Raw genomic sequence first — 25,432 nt, 5'->3', positions numbered from 1 at the left:
GGCCCTGTTCAGGGCTCCACATACAAAAGAAAAGGAGGTACTGAGAACAATCCCCTTAATTAGCATTTCTCATCCATCGAGTGCTTCTAAAATAATAAATTCTGACTTTACACAGCTCTGTTTTCATTCACAGTTTTTATCAGAGGTGGTAGAACAACTGACCCCATTTGACAAATAAGAGAACTGAAGCATAGGATGCAAATCAAACTGATGAGCAGCGCAGCAGGCAGAGCTGAACTGGGAATAGCAGCTTACCTTCTGAATCACACTTTAATGTCCTAGATATTTACATGCTTATCTAGTTCAAGTCTCTAATTAGGGTGACTCTGCGCAGCCCTTAAATAATTTTGCATACTTCCTAAAGTACCTGTGCAGAGTGATAAGCTTAGCTGTAAAGAGTTTCCCATTCAATAATGTCAATTTTATGAGGATTTAGAATATCCTGCAGAAGTTCAAAACACTGGGCTGCCCTGGTCAGGCTCCAAAGGGAGTCTCATTGCTCAGGTATCACAAGTCTCATTACTCAACAGCAATAAAGAGTTTTAAAACAGGCTGTCAAATCCACACGCCTCCTGTCATTAAAGAAAAAAAAAAGGGGAAAAAACCCCAAACAAAATATTTGCCAATTCATTAGGTAGAAGCAACCCAACTCATCCTCGTGTTCCAAACTGACAGCAATCCCTAAGAAAAAGCGAGAGATTGGGTCTCTATTCAAGAAGTCAGAGTAAAATGTCACATACACCAATTGCAAAACAAAATTCCAATCAACTTGGTGGTGATCGTTTTACAACAATGCACTATACTGTAGTTTGCCCCAAAAAAACGTGTTTATTAAAGTGATATTAGCTTCACTTGCATGCTAGAGGTACAAATCAGGCTTCACACATAGAATCAGCATTTAGCTAAATGCAGACTGTGCCATCCCCAGGTCCTGAGTATTTGCCCTCCTATGCAAATCCAACTTTGAAATGCTTAACATCTTATGGAAGATTAATTCAGCAATATGTCCACTTTCTAGTTTACGATTTGTACGTTATTAAGTACTATATTACACAGGCTTAGTGCAAATAACAAGCATGTTCATTTTCCCTAACTACAGATGCAAGTCCATAATACTGTGAAAATAACATATTTTGAGTTAAATGAGCTTTCTGCTCTTTACAATTATAGTCTTCAACTGTTTTGAATAATAACTTTTCAGGACTGCTCACTTTGTTTTTTGCTTTCCTTTTTCAGATTTTTTTTTAAGAGTTAAGTCTATCGCTGTCACAAAAAGCAGAAATGCCTGCTGAGAAATGGCCACATTTCCAACCCACTGCTTGAAGAATTATTTTTCTGATTCATCACAGCATTATTTTTTCAAGTTGTCAAAACAAACACCACACCCTCTTGATTTCCGAGTTCTGGGTAATTATATTTAGAATTAGCAAGTAGCACACAACTATTAATCATACAATGCTTAGCCCTTACTTTACCTATTTAGAGATCAGCCAATGCATTCAAAGGCCGCCTGTTTAGCATCTGGTTTGAGATAAACCCTCATGGCACCACCACGGCACAGACGGGCACAGACACACTGAATACAGGGCAGGCCATGCACAGGCGATCCCTCTGCCCCGGGGCAGGATCAGCTCCTGCTCAGCCACCATTATCGCTGATGATACACAAGAACTGGTTATTTCAGGCAGCAGCTTTACACACGCACTCACAAAACACATTATAAATTAAAGGAGGGAAGCGTGTGGCACGTCTGCAGTGCCTTAAACTGGGGCAGCGCTCAAGCCGGTCGCCGAAAGATAATAAAATACAAATAAAAGCTTCCCCAACACGCGAGTCCGGATTTTCTAAAAGTAGTATCTAGCAAGGTTAACGCCGCTGCCTTTGGAAACAGTTCACCTTGTTTAAACTGGCTGAACCACCCCGTGATTATCACCGAGCCTCCATTAAGATGACACACACAAACAGAGCCCTCGCAGAGCTCAATTACTCTTTTCTCCACTCCTACACCACCAGACGCGGACTTTTTCATATTTCGCCCCTTCCCCTCTCTCAGCGGAGGAGCAGCTGCAGCAGCGAGCGCGGGGCTGTCACGGCGGCGGGGCCGGGACCCGCCTGCCCTGCCCTGCCGCCCCCGGACCCGCCGCGCCCCCGCCAGACCCTGCCCGGCCGCGGGACACAGAGCCCCCATTGTGGCCCGACCCCCGCCCGCCCGCCCGGGCACTGCTCGGTAGCGCCGACACAGCGGCTCGGTTCGGCTCGGGGACGCCGGGCGGGACGGGGCAGCACCGGCGGCAGGGGCCGCGGCCGCAGCAGCTCCCAGCGGCTCCTGCCGTCCTGCCGCCCGCAGCGCCGGCTGAGGGGCCGCGCTCCCCCGGCACGAGCCCCGCACTCACCGCCGCCACCTCCGCCACCCTCTTCGTCCATGTTGGGACCGCGGGCAGGGCGCTCCGCGGCGGCCGCGGCTCAGAGAGGCCCGGGGCTCGTTCTACTCGCTCGGCGCCTCGCAGCCGCTCCTGCCCCTTCTCTTTCTCCTTCTTCTCCTCCTTTTCTTCCTTCTCCACTGCTACTACCGCCGCCGCTCTCGGCTGCTGCGCTCCGCAGCCCGGTCCCTCCCCGCCCAACCCAACCTCAGCCCCGGCAGCCGCCACCGCCTCGGCCCAGCCGCCCGCCCCTCTCATGTGACCCGCCGAGGGGAGGCGGCCCCGCCCGGCCCCTCCGCCGCCACCCCCGCGCCGCAGGGTCGCGGCCAGCGCCGCGCTGCTCATCCCTCTCAGCGCCCCGGCCGACCTGTGCTGCGGAGCGGGGTCTCCCGGCCGCCCTTTGCGGTGTTCCCTCCCCGGCAGGTCCCGCACGGCGCGGCCCCGCAGCGCCCAGGCCCCTCAAGCGACTTGCCCGGGGACTGTCGGGGGTCGCCCGGGCGGTTGGGAACGAGAGGAGCCTGGGCCGGGTCACTGGGCTCGTGCCGGCCGGGGTCGTGTTTTGGGGTCTGCAAGAGCCAGAAAATGTCTGCAGAGCCCCTGACTCTTTTGTGGAAGTCTAAAGACTCTTTGGGGAATTCTAAAGGGGAGCGGGAGGAGACTGGAAGGTGAGGGTTGAGTGGCCTGAAGCCCTGCAGTGAAGGGCCCGAGACATCTGATGTTTCTGCAGGTTTTCTGCTGGTTTCTTGCTCCTTGTTCTTGTATCCGGTGCTGGGTGCTCCCCTTGCCACAGAGGTCATGGAGAGCCTGGTGTAGCAATGGGACTGTGCCCCTTGGGCCGTGCAGGGGTTTGTGTTGGTGAACATTGTCTGTGTGGGTAACAGAAAGGACTCTCCTCCTTACTGCCCTAGGAGCCAGAGCATCTGTGGCATTTCTTTAGTCTTCAGTAAAGATCTTCAGTGAGTTACCAACCATGGGAGTCAGGATATGAGCAGCCTCCAAAGTCTGTAAAGGTAAGCTGAAGTGTACTGGCACACATCACTCTTCCTTCCTTCCTTCCTTCCTTGGCACTGCCCCTTATTATTTTTTAAAAACCGTTCGTGTCAGAATTTTATTCAGAAAGGAAGCTGTGGGAGGAAAAGGTCAGCCAACAGGAAAATATCGGGTTTTTCATTTTCCTTTTGTAGGCTGGCATGGGACAGAGCACCGTCTAGGAAGCTGTGTCAGGAGCACTCACCTCTTGACACGGCTGCTAATAGCTGGTTATTACAGCCCATTTTGCTGAGAGCTGAGGTTTGCTTCTGACAGCTGCTCTCGTGATAAAGTGTTTTACCTCATCCAAAAATCATAAACCTTTAAAATACTCCTCATTGTCATTCGTATTTGAAATTAAATATTGTTACGAGTTTAGTAAGTTAGTTATAAAAAAGGATATGATTACATAAAACAGAAGCATCACCTTGGTAAGACATTTATTTTGAAATTATGTCTATAAAGTGCCGTTAAGGGATGGTTTAAAATAAGTCAGTGCAGATGAACTGACAGTGGGCTCTGAATATTTTTGCACACTGAGCAAACTGTTATTTACATTAGTGGGGAATCTGGTTCATGAGAAAAATTCTAATTTTATAATCAATCACAGATTGATTTGCTGTCATTTAATTTATGCTGTTTTACACCTTTATATAAGGTATATGTTTTTATGCCTTCCTTCCTTCCTTCCTTCCTTCCTTCCTTCCTTCCTTCCTTCCTTCCTTCCTTCCTTCCTTCCTTCCTTCCTTCCTTCCTTCCTTCCTTCCTTCCTTCCTTCCTTCCTATTCTAGTCCAAAATACAAGAGGCTTATCACTCATTCCATTAGCAGGGGAGAGTGAAGTGTGGAGAACAGTCCTCCTCCCACCCATTCACTGCAAAATTCCTGTTGACTGCATGAAAGAAAAACTAGTTTTAAAACTCTCCAAATTCATAGCAAAGTGAAAAATTGTTTTGTGATGCAAGGAAGATATGAGAAATGTCTGTCCTAGTTATATGTGACCAGTTGCAATATTTAATAGATCTTCTTGGTGAAATCCAATTCCAAACTCATGAGGTATGGAAAATGCTCTTTATTATACCTTCATTATTAACTTGAATAGTGAAATTTTCAGTGTTTTGCTGAATAAATAGCTTACTGTGTTGGCACTCTGGAATATATGTCATTTAATACCTTCTCAGGAAGAATCTCTTCTTTTCAGCCCTGCTTTAGTAGGATGACTTATTAATGATACATAGAACAAGAGAGTAGTGAAATTATAGTGTTCTCTCCAAGGCCTTTGTGTGTCTTTGAAAGGATGGCAGATATTCCTTAAAACATTTTCATTCATGCTGTGTGTATCATACACTTACTTTTGCATGGGTCTGATCCTACAAGTATTCAAAACATAAAATTTAAATCTGTGTACAAGGTGCTTTAGTGGACAAAGCTGTTCAATCTGTAGCTGAGAGGTGCCACAGAAACTTTTAAGATCAAACCTTTCACCCTGTTGCCTCATTTTCCTGTGTGTAAAGTAAAGCTCATGTCTGCCTGTAAACCTAACTAGGTCAGGAGTAGATTTTTTTTGAAAATGTGTAAAATCAAGTAAAGAATTACAGTCACAGCTCCAAGTTGTAGCTATAGCAGTTCTACCATAGCAGAACTCCTCCCTGGTTTTTGGCAATCCAACAGTGACACCACTATCATTGAATATGGGGTAGTTCCTTACCAACAAAGATGCCAGGAGCAATACAGGTTACAATCTCAGCAAATTCCAAGACAAACTCCAATAAATTATTTCCTGCTCATGGGAATAATTTTTTTTCATATCTACTTTGTTTTCTGGAATTTTGATAATTCTTTTGTTTTGAAGTACATATCAATTTTAAATTTTTTCTTTATATTATTGAGACTTTCAATCAACAGTTTTCTCAGGATTGCTTGAATTTTTTTCCTTCTTGCAGTGTCTTCAATAGTCTTAGGTCTATTTTTACCACCAGTATATTTTGCCAGTTTCATATCCACAAGTCTAACCTTCAGTGTTGGAAGAACTTTGTAGTCTGTCATTCATATAAATAATAGTCTAATAGAAAGTCTTTAGTGGAAAATTGGGCTTTCTCCAAAACCTGCTGTTGGCAGGGTTGATTCCTCAATGATAAATGTGGTTACTTGCTGATTTTTCAGGTAATATACTTTGTCTTTTTTTCATTCTGTCTCTTTTTGGATAGTTCAGCAACTGTTCTGATTCAGTTTCCACTAAGAAGTAATTTATCATGTCATTTTTCATTTTAAGAGTTGAGGAGCACATCTGTTATGGCATTTGTCCCTATACAGAGAGTCAGTGAAGACAACTGAAACCCTTACATCACATTTTTGTGGTCTATAAAGCTCATTAAATATGAAGCCATTCCTGTGGGTTTCAGTTAGAGCCAGATTCCAAGAGCAGTGAATGAAAATAAAAACTTTACGATTATAGATTTCATAAAGTTTTTATTTCTAATCAAAAGCATGAGCTATGAGGATGTTCATAGTAGCATTGTATTCAAGTATAAGACATAAAATTCTGAATTTTCTCAATGCAGAAAGAAGTAAAGTAACTGTTGGGCCATCAGAGTGGATGTCAGTGTCAGCCACGGGGAGATGGAATAATGCTCTCACTGCTGGAAGAGTCACCTCCATGCAGGTATTCCTGTTTCTTGTGCAGGCAAGACATCACTCATTTGCAAGTGTGGCTGGGTGTGATTTCTGTTAGATCTGGTGAGATGGATAGTTACCCTGAAGGAAAACAGTTCATCTTGGAGACATGAACATCTGTACAGTCTCAGCAATACATTCTTAGAGAATATAGATCTATACCAGAAATATAGATACATCTTAAACAATACAGGTGTTGTGCAGTGTTTTATAATCTAGAATTGATTGGTTGATTTTGCAGCTTGCTCACGTAGATGTCTCATGGTTAGGAAAATGGTGCAAGCATTTAATTTCCTAAAACAACATCTTGTTGACAGCATCACTGTCATTGATACCCAGCCATTGTATTAAATAATACTTTTGTTTCAATTCTAGATAATCAAACAGTTTTTATTTTTTAAGAAGCATTGCTTAATAGTTTCTATGCAGGAAGGTCTTAGACCATCAGCTTGTCCTTTTTTTCCCCTATTTTTTTTGTCTTTTTTTTTTAATTTATCAGTACTTGAATAATCTGGTATTCTTAAACCCCTCAGGCAAACTCTTTGACTTCCTCTGCCTGGCAGATGGGTTTTAGCCATGTATTGTTTCTTAAAATGTTTATGTTGTCACACTGTTCATATTTTTCTCAGCTGGAAAAACATTTTTGTAGAAAATCCTGTTTGCTGGTTGTCTCAAAGGTTTTAAAAGTGCTTGTACCTTTCATTTAGGCCAAAAAAATTTTACATGCAGGTATTTTATATTGCTTTGGGGAACATCAAAGCTAAAGCTTAGCAAGTCAAACATCTTTTATGAATGGTGCTTTTTTTGTATGGATAGGAAGCTAGTTCCATTAAAACAGTCAAAACCCCCAAGAATAAAGATATGTCTCTTCTAAAAATTTGGCAGAGGTTTCTCTCAGATCAACTTTGAAATCATATCCTGAATTTTATTTGCAGTTCAATTCCTATTCTTGACACATTTGAGGGTTTGTGGGTTTTTTAAGATTTCTAAATGAGCTTTATCTACCCCTAGCATCAAATATTACTGGGTTTGGAAGGCAGTGGTTGTTTCCATTGTGTAACACTGATAGGGCCCCTTATGAGTCATTGAGGAAAAAACACCAGAATGTCCCAGTCAGGAAAACAAAATGCATCAAAAATTGCAAAGGTCCATCACTTCTGTAATTCTTCTGATCTGAAATACACTTTGCATGAGAACTTGTTCTACCTGTATTAATTATGCACAGTACTAGACACAAGCAGGATGCTTTCTAGCATGAAAGCTGGGCCTAAAATAACAGAAAAAGAGGACTTGGATTCAAAGAACATGGGCTGAAACAGATCATGAATGGAATTTTGCATGAAGCTGGAGAGGGTTTTTCTATCTCAGCAAAGTGAAAGAACCTGATGTAAATTAACTCTCAAAGGAGAGTGTGCTGATTAAGGCCAGACTGTTCCCACCCTGAGAAGTAGCCACAGTCTGAATTCCCCTCTGCTGGCTAGCTCCAGCTTGGCATGGTTAGATGGATTCTCACACACCACTCTCCAGTCTCAGCAAGGCCTGGGAATTGAAAATTCCTGATTCATCCTACAGTGGGAGGCTCAGCTGGGCTGCAGACCGTGCATGAATCCTGCTCTGGCTGCATGCACATGGATGGGAGCCCCACAGTTCCTTCTCCTGCCTGAAGAAGCCTCCTCAGCCAGGTCCCAGTGCACCAGGGCTGGTGTCCCCTGGCACAGGTGGCAGCCAAGTGACAAGCTGAGCTTGCTCATGGCACACTGTGTTAGAGGGGTCATGCCAGGTGCTCGTGTTGATTCACCAGTGAGTGAAATGCAATGGCATATCTCCACGTGAGCTGGCTCAAATCTTGCTGCTGGCTAGTCAGCAGTGCACAAATCTGGGTTTAATAAACATGGAACCATAAATTCAGACAGGAGCAGGAACTGGCAACTAATGATTTTGACTTACTGTGGCCTCTGAGCTGTTTGTGCAGCTGTTTGTGAAGCCATGCTGTAAATCAAATCACTCAATCCAGATTTCTAAAGTTCTGTCTAATCCAATGATTTTTAACCAGAATTGTTCCATCGATTAAATTCATGCTCTGAACCCACAAACAGTTGCATTGGCACAAGTGCAGCCCTGGTAGACTGTGACACACAGATGGTGTGGAGAGAAGGAAGGGAGGCTGCTGGATGGTGAGTTTGTCTGTGGGGACAATATCCCTGTGTAATTATAACCTTACCCTGAACCACAGACTCTCCATTAATTTCACTTTCTGATCCCTCATGCTCAGCCCTTCTCAAACTGATCCTGTACTCAGCCTTACATGCTAGTTACATCTCATCTGTGCAATCCTAGGTCATCTAATGGAAATAAATTGATCAAGATTAAATGTGAACATGTATTTGCATTTCTTCAAAGTTAGTGAGCTATGAGTTCAGACCAAGCTTTATCCTGGCTTTTTACTGGCAGCAGGAAGACAGATGATAGCAACTCTAACATGAAAACAACTCACCAGTCCTTGTTTTTGAGGGTTTTGGGTTTTAAAGAACTTTGTACTGCCAAGTTGAATTTCTACAAAGAATTTCATGCCACATTGCCATCCAAAAATTAAATTTATTGCATCATGATATTGCAGTTATATACTGCTGAGAGTAGGCTTTCAGCTTCTCTCATAGGTTATTTTTGAATATACCTGTTGAGTCTAGGGATAGGGGATGATTCTTTGTTAAAAGGTGATGTGTAATATTTTAAATTCTTTTGGTCTCTAGCCAAGAAAGGTCCCTGTTTATTACAGCTGTTGCAGTTAGAAATAAACAAATGGGTCTTAGGCAGAAAAACATTACTTCAATCCTTACCCTCTCATGGTTATATGTACTGCTTTATACCTTTCATATCCTCACAGATGTAAGAATAATCCCATACACATCTATTCCAAATAAAAAGGTTTTGGCATCTTCTTACCATAACTGAAGTGTAATTTAAAAAGCAGATCCTCACCTTAATTGTCTTTCCCCTGCTGTATTTCTCTTTATGCTCTTAAAGAAAGCAAAACTTTACTCTAGGCACAAGAAGATGTTAAGCAAGGGAGAGTCGAAGTGAAAACTTGGCAAGAGCTAAAACAAAGAATTTTTCCAAGGAAATGGAGGAGACAGGTCAAATTAATTCCTTATGTAACTCCATTTACCTCAGTACAGTTACAGGAAGGATGAATTTGGTACCTTATACCTCTGTGGTCAGAAAAAGATTTCTGTGATCTCAATCAGCACAGTATAAAATAATAATTCCTAAGAAACAGAATTGTAATTTAAGTCTGGTAGAACTGCCCTTGTTATTTTTAGTCTATTAATATGATTGTAAAAGAACAATACGTCTGCAGAACAACAAAAAAAGTCTTCATAAAAAGATTAGTACATGATGATTTGTAGCTTACATCCTTGGTAACATTTTTTGTGGAAAAAAGGAATTCATGACAGACTGCTAAAATGGGCAGGGACAGCAGAGACAGATTCTCTTTCTTGTATGTTCCAGAAGCTTTTCTCCAGTTTGCTGCATTGCAACTTCAACTTTTTCCCTCCAACCTCATCCTTCTCCTCTGACCACTCCTAATTCAAATTCTCCTTTCCCTCAAGACTGACTGGGTTCCACTGTGTGTGCAGGGGCCTCTGTGGCCTCTCTTTACTGATGAGATTTTTTAGGTTTTTCTCCTCAGGCAGAAATATTCAGCCCCCTGGGACAGATAAAGGAGAGATGTTTAACCTCCACCATAATTTCTTTTCAGATTTTAAATTTCAATATGTTTAAATTTGAGATGCTTTAAAATAATGTAAATTCACTGTGAGAACCCAGCCTTCATATGCCAATCTGTAGTACTGAAGTGTAGCTGTACCCAGAGATTATTTCCATTTTAAAAACTTATTATGAAACATCATCCTTGCCTCTCCTTCCCCCTGCCAAATTCAGGAAATACTTTTAATATCAATGTTAAGATCTTTTAATACAGTAACATTAAAGCATTCATATAATGTATTAGTGCAGTGAAATTTAAGTCAACAGTCTGTCTGTTTTATCCTTACCAACTTGCAACTATCAGTTTTAATGCAGAGGAAAGTGTCTGTGTATACAAGCATATAAAAGATGTGAAAATACAAAGGCATTTATTGAAAACAGACAAAACCAGGAAGATGATAAAATAGCAGAAGGAAGTGGCCTCACATATAAAAACTTTTGCTTTGTATAGCAGAATTTATCACTAAAAGCTCTGGCTGGCAGATTGCCATGCTTTGGACTAAACAAGGAATGTAACATAAAAAAATTTGACCTAGTGTACAAAACACAATAGAAACAACAATGTCCTACAAAGTGATTGAATTAAACATTTTTTGTTTCCTTTTAATGTGGATCTTTAAAAGTTTTGTTATATTTTCAAATAGCAGAAATCTTATTTGCACAGATGCAAGCTCTCCTCTTAAGGATGTCTGCATTGATCAGGTGAGCCATTCAGCAGGATATATGAAATTTCAAAATATCCAAATTGAACAATGATGATGGAGTTATATTTTGAAAGCAAATAATTTTATTTCAAAATAGTGGAACCATTAAAGCATATTTTATAAAAAGTTACATTACTTCAGTTTTAATGCACAATGCTGCTTAAGAAAATGTGTACTCCTCAATGTTTTCACACTGGCTAAAGAAGATGTTTTTTAAATAGACTGTGTTCTCCATTTCTTTTTATGTTTGTGGGGAAAAAATTGAAAACATTAGAGAATAACAGTACAGTTATGCCTGAAAGACTTTCACATAGCAGTCTTTGAAATCTGCTGGTGATGGAGAACACTTCAAGAGCATGAGGATCTGGATATTTAGTTCAGTTATTGTACCAGCTGAGAACAAATGAATTATTTTGTGCAGGGCTGTTCTTCCCCCTGCCTGCATTCTGCTGCTCCTGCTGGAAGTGCTATCCAGCAGGACACGGGTAATGAGCACAGCTGAGTTCTCATGACTAACAAAACCCTGCCCCTGCTCTTCCTGAAAGCTTTTCCAGAGCTTGGCAGTTAATGAGGACTCCAAACCTGAAAAACAAGGTGGCAGATAACTACAATTAAAACAAACTGATAATTTTTTCAACGTCTTAATCACATTTGCAAGATAAATACACTGCCAAGTACTAGTTATGTTCTTAAATATTGTCTCATTCACAGTTAAAACCTTTCCATCCTGTTGACAGGAGTGGTTATCTCCTCCATACATTAAATTAATCCATGAAGTATTTCTATGTGTTTCTTATATTTGAATCTCCAGTATCCTGATTGTTTCTGTGGAATTTCCATCTTTACTCTGTACAAAGTACACTTGCCTGGCAGCTCTTTTCCTAGCTGCTGCTTTTTCCTGAAATGGTTTGGACTTGCATAATTTGTACAAAGCGTTCTCTTCTATAAATGTAATTTTAATTTTGTTTTAGTAAAGTTGGGATATTCTGATGCAAGTTAAAAAGAGAGAAATTCTTTGTATTCTTCAGCTAAAATAATGAAATGCTGCCTTGAACCTATTAGAAATGAGGTAATATTCTTTTTATTACATTATGAAACTGCAGGTAATGACAGATGAATGCAGATAAATCAGTATTCTTAGAAATCTAAACTGCTAATCAATAAAAGATATTACTCCAGAATACTGACCATAGGCAGCAGCAATGAGTTGAGCAATATCTTTATCACAATGGGATTTTGGAAGGTCTGTACTAACTCCAGAGAAACACAACAGCAAAGAAAGGTGTGCTTTTACCATGCTTATTGCAACACCTACAGCTGCACACTTGGGGTGTGTTTCCATTCTTTCTGCTGCACTTTTAATCATTTATGGGAAGCACTTGGGCAGGAATATATCCTTGATCTAAACAAGCAGATACTAATCCGTGTATATGTTTATATTTAAGTGTTTATATATAGTTACTGCATGCAGTCAGGAAAAGTACAATTTCATATTTTATGTTAACAAAATGGTCTTTTAGCTCTAGATCACAATGTTGGAGGTGTGCTGGGAGCATGATGAGCAAAAGACTCCCTGAATGCTGCTGCAAAGCTGCTTGGACATCCTACCTTGGTTTCAGTCCAGTTTTGAGCAGAGCCTTGTCCACTCACATTCCCTTGGATAACAGGAACTCTTTCATTTCCTTACAGGGCCCTTTAGTAGAAGTTTAGACACAAACTCCACCTTTGATTTTTTTTTAACAATCTGCCTCCATTGTTAAAACGATGTCTCCTCCCCTTCTGCTAACAATCAACAATTGTTTAACACTTCTGTAGTACTTCTTTACCATGATAACAACAGCAACTTTTTGAGATGTCATTTAACATTTATCCCTGAATAATTGGTCAATAGTAGTAGATAAAAATATTAAAATTATGTTTAACTGCAGCTCCAACAGCAAGCAAAGTAATACAAGACCCAGAATTATCACAAATGAACACTGTGTAGCTGAGAAGGAAAGAACCAGAATTTAATACTACAGGAAATAAAAAACTTACACTTCCTTATCATAAAAAGTTTTAATAACCTTGTTCACAATTACTTTGAGCAGTTCATGTAAGAATGTCTAAGATTAAAAAGCAGTAGTGAGCTTAAAGCTATGTAAAAAGTCTTATCAAAAGCTGTTATCGATTTAATCATTCAAACAAAGTAGCAAATGTTACCATTTTATAAACTGGAATTCCCAGGAGATTTCTCTAAGAAGACCATCCATATGCTATAACTTTAGACTTGCTGTATTTTATTATTACAATTGTCAGATGGTAAATTCTGTCTCTTTTTTCCAAGATAATACACTGAAAGATGGCTGTTCTGTGAGGAGTACAGTGTTTGGAATGCATGCAATAAATTTCAAGGCCCTTCAGGAACATGATATTGTCTCAGTTGGGATGGCTGAGAAGATTCACATTGACTCTGCTGTGCACAGGGCTGCACTTTTAACCCAGGCTAAATGGAATGATATTCCCATAAATCACCAAGTCCAGGCATTGCAGCTCAGCTCCCACAGGCAGATCCTCAGCTCCAGAGCTCTGATTAAGTCAACAGGGCTCGACATCAGTACTGATCTTGTGTGATTGGATTACAGGATTGGAGCTGTGATTTGTCCTACTGAAACCACTCTAAGGTACTTAAACAGATAAATCCTACTATCAGATTTCTTTCCTTATTGATTACACTTTCTGAAATGCAAAAAAAACCCCCAAAACAAAACAACAACAAAAACCCTCAAGCTTGCTTTCTCCACGTAGCATTGTGATAAGGTGCATGTAGGGCAGGAAGGACAACAGAAATACCTCTAGGGGAATAATAGTAAAAGTGTGATTTTCTTTTTCCACAGAAAGGTTGTAAAATATTTGTGCTTTTTTTATTTCCTCTGAGCCCATTTCCAGTCCTTAGTTAACCCTACCCTCCCTATGTGATCTGAACTACTTCACAATTTCTATTATAAAGGCAAATAGGTTGCTTCTTGTCTCAAGTTTTAATTCATACCTTCTCATCCCATGTTTCTGGCAAAATAACCTATAGAATTAAACCACTAATTTTTCAAAACACTTTTTTTAAATTGATTGATCTTTCTGGTTTTTTTTCTCTCAGGTTTGTATGTGAGGTTGAGAGGAGTCACCTTGTGTATCTCATTATCTTACCCTGGCTGGAATATCTGCTAGGAGGCAGAAGAGCCCTCCCAGGCACATCACCTGCTGAATTCAACAAACACTTGTCAAAAACAAAGATTGACCAGAAATATTGTCACTTATAAAAGCATTCTTTTATACTAACTATAGTAAAAATAGCCATATATAAAAGGGAATCAAACCTTTGGACAGTGCTGTTTCAATAGAGGCCTTCAAAAAAAACCACTTCCTATGTGATGAAAGAGAAATGCTCAAAAATCCCTTCAGGAATACCTACAATTCCTTATGGATACCTAATGAAAATATATTAGAACTGAGCAAGTAGCAAAAAAAGCTTGATGAACTGACTGTAACAAAATATCCAGTGATGAAAAGCTCTGCAGACTTTTCTTGCCAGCTCTGGCAAGTAAGTAGTTTTGCTAAATAGAAGGAAAGCAGAAGATACAGCTATCAACTGCAAACGAATGATTATAAACCAGAAAGAAAATGTGAGGAAGAGCTCTGAAAATTATGATTGACAGTGACAACACAGACCAGACAGCTTTTATTTTAAGCAACAGATTGTTGGGAACATACACTGTATATCAAAGTGAAGGACTTGAAACCTGCTGTAGTCTGTACAGATGTTCTCACTCAGAAAGCAGCTAGAGGGAACAGAAGATAAAAGAAGGCTGTCCAACTTCAAAAAAGGTTTGAATTTTCATTCTGTTTTGACAAGTTTTTATGCTAGTCTCTGATTTTTAGTGTGGTAGAAAATTCAGCATCTACAAACCTGACCTAAAGTGAGAAACACCTGAAGGGGTACAAGCAAACCCTTAAGAAGGTGCTATACAACATCATGAAATAGTTTTTGTTGTTTTAATCTTAAATGCTTTTGTACAAAAACTGGAAATGCTGTAACTGTTGTAGCTCTGGAGCAGGTCATACGTGCTTGCAGTCAGCAGTACCTGGAATGCAAGGCTGAGATCTAAGAGGCCATTGAGGAATCCCTGCTGCAGAAAATACATTTTTATGATACAAAGCAAGGCAGGATTACTGAGCTCAGAAGGGTTATTTGTGAATAACTTCCAGCTAAAGTGATTAAGGGCTTCAGCCACTAGCCCCAGAAAAAAACCAACAAAGAGCATCAAAAACATCCTGCATGTCATTGCTGCTGGCTTTTTGTTCAATGAGCAAGAGGTCTGTGTTGGTTTTGGTCCTTTGCCCTTGGGGGCACTTTTAACAAAACATAATACTTGAAAGAATTCCAAAATGTGTTTGTTTTTTTTTTATTTTCTTTGAACTAGAAGGTTAAAGATAAATAAAGGAGTATTTTGATATGTCTGAAAAATACTTGTGATAACAAATAGACAAAGCACTTCCTAACGTTCAAGACTTAAAAGTGCACTTTACAAACATGCCACAGTTCTTGATAGCAAAAACCCCATCCAATGCCTTTTCTTTTTTTTTAATGTAAGGTAAAGCACTCCATCCTGTTTTAAAAAATCATCTCTCTAAGAAATGTGAATATCTTCAGCAGAATCTTTGGTACTTGTGTTTGGTTTAAGGTTTTGGGGTTTTTAAATTTTAAGCTGCTACAATATCTGCCAGAAAAAAGCAAGAGCCAAGAAACATGCTGAAGAGATAAATGTTGTGATGAGTGCAAATTGGTAAGAAGTTCCTCTGGCAATCCCAGATTTGCAGAGAGGAAATTTGGGCTCCTGTACAGATGAGTTGCTCTTACAGAATTTTACAGTATGAGATGAACAAAGAGACTACCACAAAGTCATAGGCCACCAACTTAAATCCGACTTCAAAGCATTTCAGATCCTAATAGGAAGAGATTGGGATATGCAGAGTAGCCTGTCTATTTCTGAGTTTATTTGCAAAAGTATTCTGAGTTCCTTAACATTCTCCATTGCAGGAATCATGCCCAATATATAAATATATGTGAAACTATTGATAAACCATCTGAAAGTGATGACAACATGAGTAATTAAGGCTGTGTCACACCACTGTCACAGTGGGTGGCTGGAACATCTTGGGCAAAGGTTACAATTTCCTATTTCAGGATCTGCCATACAAATTCCAAAAGCCATGAGGAACCCACAGTGATGTGCAGGGAGCACTGATAGCACTTTCTTAGCCATGAAGGTCTAGCCACATGCCAGAAATTTATAGAACTTTATTACATATTATATTCAATTTTTTCCTCTTTCCTTTATTTCTATTTAAATGCTTGTTTTGAGGGGAAATATGATCTCAGCATTCATTATGACAAAAAAAGTGCACATTAATTTTGTACTCAGAGTATCAGCCTGTTCTTCAGGGCTGCTAATACCAGTTATTTTCAGAATACAGCTCATAACAATAACATTCTTCCTCAAAACTATCACTTGTGGCAGCAAGGGATCCCCAGACCAAACAGAAACTAAGTTTTTTGAGTCTAGAATCAAGAGGTCACCTGATAGCAGCTTTCAGAAGAGAGATTTCTGAAGGGTAAATGGCTCTTGTTTAAAGGTTTTTAATGTTCAACATTTAGCAGAGGTTACATGTTTATTCTACTATTAATGGGAATATTTCATTCAACGGAAACAAAAGCTCTGGCATATCTGTTAATATCATGGTGTGCAGAGAAACACCCAGCAGTGTTTGTCCTGGATGATGCAAGAGTTGCTGTGGCCATGACATGTATTTACCATGGTTTGCTTTCCCCTTTAAAATGAAGCTGTGCTGTAAGATTGGAGCTGGTTATTGAGGAAATATCTTGAAACTGCATTGAAAGCAATTGGCTTGTTAAGGCTTCTCACGAAAATAAAGTGTGTAAAAAGAATGCCCATTAATAACTACTGGTGGCTAACACCATTAAACTAGCTTTGAGTTCACATACTAGATTTCCAAGCTCAGGTGCAGGCATTGAGCCCTTTTATCCTCACAGAGGTTTTAAATTTGTTTGGTTTCTGTAAACACACATCTCCCAAATTGTACCTCTGGAAAAGCCACTCCCTGTCTGACTTCACCTTGGCAGAAACACAATCTCTTCAAGTACAATTTATGCAGTGGAAAATTGGAATGAGAAGCACCAGAACTACCTCTTGTCTTTAAAAAAAAAGATTTTTATTTCTGTTTTTAAATAGCTTGACAAAACCCATCCATTGGTACTCTGAGTTCAAATGTAAACAGTTACAATACATTACTGCTGTGTATTGATTTTGTACATTAACCTATTTGCAGTGACAATCCATAAGACAAGGCAAACTGAAATGCACTGTACCAAGATGTACTAACTGAAAATACTCCAAAGACTGATGTGGAACTCCCTCCTGTGGTGTGAGTGAGCAGCTTCACCCTCAACAGCTCCCGGCAGCTTGGGGAGCACTCCCCATATTCCAAAGCCTCTCTTCAGGTTTCAAGTCTACTGTGGAAACTTCTCTCCCAAGTTAAAAGTGTCACAATACATTTTTAAAATACATACAAAGTTGTAAACATCTTTCTCTGGAACAAAAAAAAAAAAAAAAATGGTTTGTGCCAGCCTTCTCCACCTCCCACATTACAATAAAAATAATAATAATAAAAAAATAGGGCCAAAGACCAAGGCCATAGACTGAAATTGTTCTGCAGGGATGACATCACAGTTTACAGGAAGTATTGAGTATCAGCATAAAATTAGTCAGCATCAGGTAGCAGAACACATTTCCAAGAAATGGTTTCACTCAACTTCAAGTGATGAATCAGGCACTGAATATTTGATTTCCCTACTTTTAAGAACAAAAGCTTAAATTACATTTAGGTATTATGTTTGATAATAGCTAAAATTGACTACAAACAGAAAATGAAACACTGATACTTTTGCAAGTTTGGGTTTTGACCACTTTTGCTGTCAGGTTTATAGCAATCTTCCATGAAGAAGGAAAGGAATTTGCAAAACAGACTACATATATAGAGATCACACAAATAAAATAGACCTTTTCAAGGCAGATTTTCTTTGTGGAAGTCCCTCTGGTCATTTTCTAAAATGTTTTAGCTTTTAAATTGATTTCATCATTAACCATGAAATAACCATCTTAGTCTGAATCTTGTATCACTACTTCCAAAAATACCAAGATAATTGAGATTTTGGGATGCAGTAGAGGATTAATTTCAAAGTACAATAGGATTTGCTCTTACCAGTGAAGGCTGGTAAAGGATAGCATTATTCTAGCACTTCTGAATTTATTATTCTTGTTTTCACACTGTCAGGAGATTGATATCTATGACCTTGTAATTTAAGTATGACAGTTGATCATAAATATCAGTACTTTTATAGGCAACATTTGGTTTATTTTAAAGTTCTAGCAAGTGCAGCTCTTCCTTGAGGATTAGAGGCTCTGCAGTCTAAAAAGGGTTCTCCCCCCACCCCCAGTTACTGGTTGTAACAGAAACAAGTGGCAGAACACATTTTATTCTGTGCACTTTTTGGGGGAAAAAAAAGGTTTCAAAATATTCACCTACTCTTTAATGTACTCTTCAATTTTTTGAAAAGTTACACTAAGTTCTAACCTTGATGTGTTTTATAAGCCCCAGATTCTAGCTGCAATTCTCAGCTGTCAGAGGTACCACATACTCGAATTAAACACTGGATTTTACTGAAGCAGCTGTTTTGAAGAGAAAAAAAGCAGAAATAACTCACATTGACTACACACTGCTCTGTCAGTTATACCACCTGTCATACACCCTGATGAGAGACTATGGACTCTTACATCTCTACATGGTTTCTGTCAATTTGTTGTGCATAATTAATTACAGGACAACGTTTCTGAGGTGGAACAAAATATCAGCATATGCTTATGCTGAGAAATTATAGGGAGAGAAATATGTGCATGACCAGGCCATAAAAACAAAAGGAGCAACCTGACAATAAGATTATATATTAGGAGAGTACATACAGGCTTGCTTCTTCCAAAAATGAAATGTGTGTACCTGTAAGGGGCAAAGGTGGTGAGAAGGAGAAAGGAAGCAAACTTTGGCAAAGTTTAAGAAAGTGCTGTCTTTACAGTCCTAATAATAACTTAAAAAAAAAAAAAAGAGAAATAAACCACAAACAAACAACAAACCACCAAACCTCAAACAACAACACTGAAAAAGCAAAAGGCTAAAAAATGTCTACAGCTGGAACTGTCCCCTGGTCAGGATGATGCAGACACAATAGCTGGGATTGCACTGGCTAAAAACCACATGGAGAAGAAACAGCACCATCTCTACTGCATTTTGCACTGTCAGAAAGTAAAAAAGCATTTGCATAAGCATCCCAACATCATACTGTGGTAAAACAATTTTTATCTACATGCAGAGCTCTGTGCACACATTTAAAAGTATATTTTCTTTTCATAGCAGTACACCACATAGGAAATTTTCACTCAAGTGTAACTAGTAGGAAATTCACTTAATATGGAGTATTTTCTTATTTCTTTTCTAATGGCAGAAATAAAACTTTGCTATGTAGTGCAGGAAGGATCTGGACACTAATCAATGAAATTTCAGCACAAGTTGTTTAGTAGAACCCTGACATTTTGCTTAGAAATAACCTCTTCCTAGAGAAGGATGAGAGACAATACAGAAATATGAAGGCAACTCTTGGTTGAGTATAAAGGTCCCTTACCCCTACTAAGAATGTTATTTTTCTGTACTGTAATAATCATCTGAGACAGCCCTAACAGCACATTAACTCAGGAAAGTTTTCCACACTGGACACAGTGAAGCCATGAAACTCCACACAAACCAATTCTTGGCCAAGACACCTTCCATCTTTAGAGATGAGTTAATATCAAAACATCTGTAGGAAGAGAACAGTGGCCTAAACCACATAGTGTTAGATTTATCTATAGTTTCAAAGGATGGATGCCATCCTTCAGGTTCCTTATTCTCCCTCCAGACAGGAAAAGCCACTGAAACATTGCCTCAGTCAGGGCAGCAGTTCTGGCAGTGCAAGAACAGCGCTTCCAATCCATGGCCTCCCCAGGCTTAAAGTGCAGTCTGTTACATGAGATTTTAACATACCAAACTATGCTTTATTTGAATTTCAGAAGGAATGTTCAAGTTAAAATTACCTTTTAGGTTTTAAGCAATAAAATTCAAGGCAAGGTACATAAACTATCTTAAAATGGATTGAATCCACTTATTTAAGTATTCTTTCTATCTTATGGTCAATATACATATAATACACAACAAACATCCATCATTTCACTTAGCTGTATTGTATTTAAAGTGATCCTGTAATAAGTAATGAAAGGCCACACATTCAAACAAGACTTTGCTTAAAACAGGACTGTATTAGCTGGACTGTGATATGTAGCACAATTCAATATTCCAAGATCTCCTCCTCCATAGGGCTCGTCATCGATAAGGAGAAAACCCTTGGCACTCTGCTGTACACACATTTAAATTCTAGTTTATTGGTGGTGTCTCTCATGTTTCATTTCTTCCCCTTTGAAATCACCATGAGAAAAAGGTGCATTAAAAACTGTGGTTTTATGCCTTTAGCTACTCCTCTTGCCTATTAACCTGACAATCTCACCTCCCAGTTCTAGTACAGAACTGTCCTTCCCAAATGACACACAGCAGAGAATGTTCCAGGCCAAGCAGTCAGCTGTACAAACAAGGTCTCAAGTAACAACTGCAGGTACAGCTGTGCCAATGGATCCTTTGTACAGGAAGTCCAAGCACTCAAGTTTTGGGTGCAGAACTGTGTGTGTGCACATTTTAAAGTAAGGCTCACCATACATGGAGGGTATGGCTGTACCTGTGGAGCTGCATAGAGATTAATATGGAGTTGCACAACGTTGTCTTTAGCAATCAAGCCAGCTTAAACAGGCTCCAACCCCTCCCAGCCTTCATTCCTCTACCCTCAACTCTGCCAAGTGTTTTTTGGGTCAAGATACAGGCAGACAGCAGCTTAACACCGTGACTCCAAGCCACAGACGTTTGGGGAAGTGTCTGTTTCTGGTGTTCTGGGATGTCAGATCCACATCACTTCAGGAATCTTGAACCTCTGCAACACCACGTGTTAACCTGTGTTAATACCACTCACTGTAAGGCTGATAAATTACAGCAGTGGAGAGGAGAGTGGATGGCTTGACTGAGAGGGAACTGCTGCTGTCAGAGTAATTACTTATGATACATAATCCAGTATTATTTTGGGGCTTTCAGTCACTTTGTGACAGGTGATTGCATGGTCAAAACTCTACAAGTTAAGCAATCATTTAAAAGCACACCAGGGAAAAGTTATTTTCTAAATGAAAGTAAGTGGCTTTTCATCTCTTTTAGTATCCAAAAGAAACAATCAGCCAATGGGGATCATGAAAACACAATGTATCACTTAACATAAAAAGTAATATATCTTATTTTCAGCACTCAAATAAGATTTAAAAATTTCAGCACTTCTCTCCCTAAGACTCATAATCAGCATCTTATCTTCATAATCAAGGACTTCTCTACATGTGTGCTAACAGTTCAATAACCACCACACTGGAAACTACTGGCTTTCCAGCTAAGTTCAGTTCAAACTAAGTACAACATCACTTCTTCTCTTTCCAAGATGAAGCAAGACCAGCTGGCAAAAAGGATACCCAAAATGGATGTGTGAACCACTTTACTCCACATTAAGTCCTCACTTTTAAGTCAGAGTCAAGGGGAAGCTGAAAATGCATCCTAACCCTCACACCAATACCTCCCTCTTGATGTGAGCCTTCAGAGCACATTAAGCTGATCTACAGCAGTGCCCCTGCTGAGGATTTTGGACATCAAAGTTTGACCTACTGCAGGATGAGTTTCTCCACTGAAGTGCCACCAGGAGCCTATTCCTCAAAATTCTATTCACCAGCAGCTCTATGGATTCCAGCATTCTTGCCCTGTTCTTTGGCAAACCAAAGCCAAAGCCAACAGGCCCAGAAGCTGTTACTGTACTTCAGCAATAACAATCACTCTTTCAAGGAAAAAGAATTGTTTCAGAAAGTTGTTTACAGTGTCTATTGTAGCACAATAAAGCTCACAAGGCATTGTTAAATTAGAGCAGTACCATCCTTGGAAAGAACACTGCTGACAATTATGCTGTATTGAAGACCACCCTCCCAACAGCTTTCCAGTTCAAAGTGTTTTAAAGACTGATACATCAGCTGCTGTTGGTTCAGAGCAGGAATTCAATTCTACAAGAAACAAGTTTCATTGGAAATGGGTATAAATAGTAGTAGCCAGAACACTCCACTAGTACAAACTCTATAGAAAACAAAGGATCTGTGCTAATCAAACCAGGTTCTAGTTTAGTGTTATCAGCAGACCTGCAGAAGTCCCAGAGTCTGAAAATTATGAAGTTCTTTACACTCAGATGCAGCTATTCCTTACAAAAAGAGTCTTCCATCAGCCAGTTTAACTAGCAATTATACAACTATAGTTTTTGCTTCAGCTAATTCTCACTAAAACCTGAACTGTAACTTTGTCTCTTTTATTTTCTGCTAATATTAAAAATAGTCGTTATTCAAATCTCAGTACTTTTTTACCTTCACTACTGCATACCAGAGACCTGCTAGTGCAAAAGCTAGCACAGAGATTACTAGCTGTATGATGTGAAAATTATTAGTCACATACTGTATATTCATAAGCATTTGCTCATATCCAAGTGTTTGCTCTGAAGATACAAGGTTTAAGCAACAAAGGAAAAAAAATGGTTTCTGGTTGTTTGAGAGTCCCATAGCAGAGTTGTTCAGAGAGGCAACTGGATTAGAACAGGAATCAGGAAGTCCACCAAGCTCCAATACTTTAAAAAATACAAACTGCAATTCATTCTCCTTGCTACTGCTCATTTCTAATTCCAGAAACCACAGGTTTTTATTATACTGCAAATTTCCCAGCCAGAATTGTGCAAAACATACAAAGTTGTCTCCTGGGCAGCCTGAGCTGAAGTCTCCAGAGATGCTACAAGCTTCTTCCAGCCAGCCCGTTACTGAAATGCCACCAATGCAGTGAGAAACCCTATGGAGATTGTCTTTCCCAGGAGAAAAATGCAGATGAAATGAATCCTTCCAAGGAGCAGCTGCACTTGAGTTCGTCCCTGCTGATTCACTGAAGCTCAGAGGCATTTCCTTGCCAACAGAAGACAGAGGTATAGTATTAAAGAGAGGAAAATTCCTGGTGTTATGTAATTCTTGTAAACTGCTACTATGATTTTGAGAACTGTCCAACATGGAATGCACGTGTGTCAGATGAGCTGCTGGCTTGTGGTGATCTGGGCCATTGTCACATACTCGTTTCTGGGTAAAATCTTCTTTCTTCATAGTCCTAGAGCACACGAGCACAGCTTTGATGCTTCACAACAGGCTGGATTTGAACAAGAGTGACTGACTCTAGTTGCAGCATACAGCAGAAGCAGCACACCAAGTCACAAGTCAATGGATCTCAATATGGACCTAAAGAGAAAGAATGCAGGAAGTTATTACACTGCTAACCCAGTTTCCTGGTTCCCAGTGCACGGAACCAAAACAAATTAACAATCTTTCACATAAAGAATAAGCCAGCTACAGAAAGTAACAGTTGTCCCAGCAGACAAGTCTCCCTACAGGCAGGCTGAGCACATCCAGAGGGGTAGGAAGTGTGCCCAAATACCAGCTGCCCGTCTATAGTTTCAGTTTAATCTGCTACAAGCTCTCTTTTGGTGACAGGCATGAAAGTGAGTCAGCAAAGGAGCAGCCAGAGAGATTCGCTGTGTAACAGCAGCCTTTCCCTTCACCAGTGGACAGGCTGGGGCTGATTAGAGCATTAACATGGAAGGTTACTATTAAAGTAATCCTTAATTAATTAAGTAAACAGAAGTGCAAGCTGAAATCAGACACACAACACTGGAAATCAACAAAAGCTTCCCGGAGGGAACAGGTCAGACTGGCTGGCCCAGCACAGTTAGCGGGAATCAGCTGTAGCACAAAGGAAAGCTGGTGCTGTTCCAGCAGAGCCATTCTGTACCAACACTGATAACCAGCAAAGGCAAGGCTTTTTCAGCTGCCAGGGTTACCAAGCTACGTGTACAACTCCTGGCCATCTGGCTCATTTTCAAGCTTCAGAATTTTAGGGCAAATCGCAACAACAAAAATAGGAGATGCCACATTTTGACCTCTTCCCATTTCAAATTACCTTTTACAAGTAACAAACTCTAACCAGACTTGTTTTTCAGCCCTTGGCCACTGGCCAGATGTCAAAATTTTCATTACAGCTATGTTTACAAGGAGAAAGAGTGTCTGATCCTGGCTAGAACAGATGTTTGTAGCGACAGTGCACAGCCTGTTCCTGCTGCCAGTTAAGTTAAATCTTTTATTTCATCACAAAAGCAATGAAACTCCAACCCTACAACAGGTCAAAGCTGTGTTAGAGAGTTCCACGTTTTGTAAAAACAGGCTCAAAACAGGAGAGACACAAATTCAATCTGAAGCATCTTTTTTCATGCAATAACACTAGTATTTAAAACTGTCTGCATTTTCCGCGCTGCAACTGTTCTTGATTTCAAAAAACCTCCAATCAACCGGTGAAGGAAATTGTTTTCTCTGCTCCTTACAAGGTGTCAGGACCGTGCTATAAAGTGCACATATTCACGATTTATTCCCAGTATTTAAGTCAGCTATGGCTTAGGCAAAGGCACAGCAAAGCGTTTGCTGCTGACGCGCAGAGCGAGCAGCCCAGCGGGGCACTCGCCCCCGGCCACCGGCAAGGGCAAAGCTCCGGGGCTGCGTCCGTGCAGAGCCAAGCGACACTGCCCGGTGACACCGGGCACGGCACAGCCCCCGCCCCGCCGCACCGACGGGCGCTCCTTCGGGGGCGCTCCGCCGTTATCGGGGAGCGGCTGCGAACCGCCCCCGGGCCCGGCCGGTGACACCGGGACACGAGCCCGGCCCGGCCCCGCCGCCCCCGCCCACCTGCAGCCGCACGTTGAGCATCATGGAGGCGACGATGTAGAGGTAGGGGAAGTTGATGCGGAGCTTCCAGGCCAGGTCGAAGAAGATGAGGAGGGTCCTGGTGAGCCCCTTGCAGAACACGCCGTAGGACCTGGCCGCGGCCGACTGGGAGAGCCTGGCAGCGAGTGCGGACAGAGCCGCCGCCATAAACCCGCCCCCGCTCCCGCGGCCGCGCCGCGCCCGGGCGCCGCCGCCGCCTCCCCGCGCTGCGCGTGCCCGCCGGGCGGGGCGCGCGGCCGCGCGTCAGCACCGCGCGTGCGCCGGCCGGGCCGGGCCGGGCTGCCGCAGCGCGCGGATCTGCTGGATGCGCATGCGCGGGAGGCGGGCGGGGCGGGGCCGTTGGAACGGGAGCGGCCCCGCCCTCACGCACCGCCCCTCGGTCCCGCCCCCTCTGCCGGTGCCGGTGTCCGTGCCGGTGTCGGTGTCGGTGCCGGTGTGATGCTTGCGGGGCCAGCGCGGCCCTCATCGAGTCCCGCTGCTGGCCCTGCACAGAACATTCCCCAGGAGTCCCGCTGTGGGCCTGAGAGCGTTGTCCGGACACTTTCTGTCAGGTTTGGTGCTGTGGCCGCTTCCCTGGGGAGCCGTTCCAGCCGCGCCGCCCCCTTGGGCAATGTTCTGCTGCTGACACTCGGCTTTAACCTCCCCTGGGTTACCGTAATTCACCTTGTTTTGTGAGGGGCTGAGCCAGGTGTGCTCTCGGGCCTGCTCAGTGACACCTG

The 25,432-nt window shown here is 41.3% G+C and overlaps 2 protein-coding genes and 1 long non-coding RNA gene across 5 annotated transcripts in view; 1 reads left to right on the top strand and 2 right to left on the bottom strand.

Annotated features, from left to right (window-relative positions):
• CYTH3 (cytohesin 3) overlaps positions 1 to 2,640 on the bottom strand; it is a 48,604-nt gene extending 45,964 nt beyond the window's left edge. For both annotated transcript variants that reach the window (XM_064725882.1, XM_064725883.1), the window contains exon 1: positions 2,394 to 2,640. In XM_064725882.1, coding sequence (XP_064581952.1) covers positions 2,394 to 2,424 — 31 coding nt within the window. In that variant the 5' untranslated portion in view covers positions 2,425 to 2,640. The remainder of the gene's footprint in view (positions 1 to 2,393) is intronic.
• Positions 2,641 to 2,717: 77 nt separating this feature from the next.
• Positions 2,718 to 17,114, top strand: LOC135454077 (uncharacterized). Of its 2 annotated transcripts, XR_010442025.1 has the most exons (5): positions 2,718 to 3,085; positions 3,329 to 3,430; positions 6,010 to 6,110; positions 13,727 to 14,454; positions 16,978 to 17,114. It is a non-coding gene; the product is annotated as an uncharacterized LOC135454077 (long non-coding RNA). The 2 variants fall into 2 exon arrangements; XR_010442024.1 differs by having other exon boundaries at positions 2,718 to 3,430.
• On the bottom strand, positions 16,845 to 24,897 carry SMIM10L3 (small integral membrane protein 10 like 3). The gene is made up of 2 exons (XM_064725820.1): positions 24,675 to 24,897; positions 16,845 to 23,180 (listed from the first exon to the last, which is right to left on the bottom strand). The coding sequence occupies exons 1-2, from the start codon at positions 24,858 to 24,860 to the stop codon at positions 23,160 to 23,162; spliced, it is 207 nt and encodes a 68-aa protein (XP_064581890.1). The 5' UTR covers positions 24,861 to 24,897; the 3' UTR covers positions 16,845 to 23,159.
• Positions 24,898 to 25,432: the final 535 nt, after the last annotated feature.

The sequence above is a fragment of the Zonotrichia leucophrys genome, chromosome 14 (genome assembly GCF_028769735.1).
Source record: "Zonotrichia leucophrys gambelii isolate GWCS_2022_RI chromosome 14, RI_Zleu_2.0, whole genome shotgun sequence".
NCBI classification, from domain to species: domain Eukaryota; kingdom Metazoa; phylum Chordata; class Aves; order Passeriformes; family Passerellidae; genus Zonotrichia; species Zonotrichia leucophrys.
The sequence above is the reverse complement of the archived record's forward strand: the minus strand, read 5'-3'. Positions and strand labels throughout refer to the sequence as shown.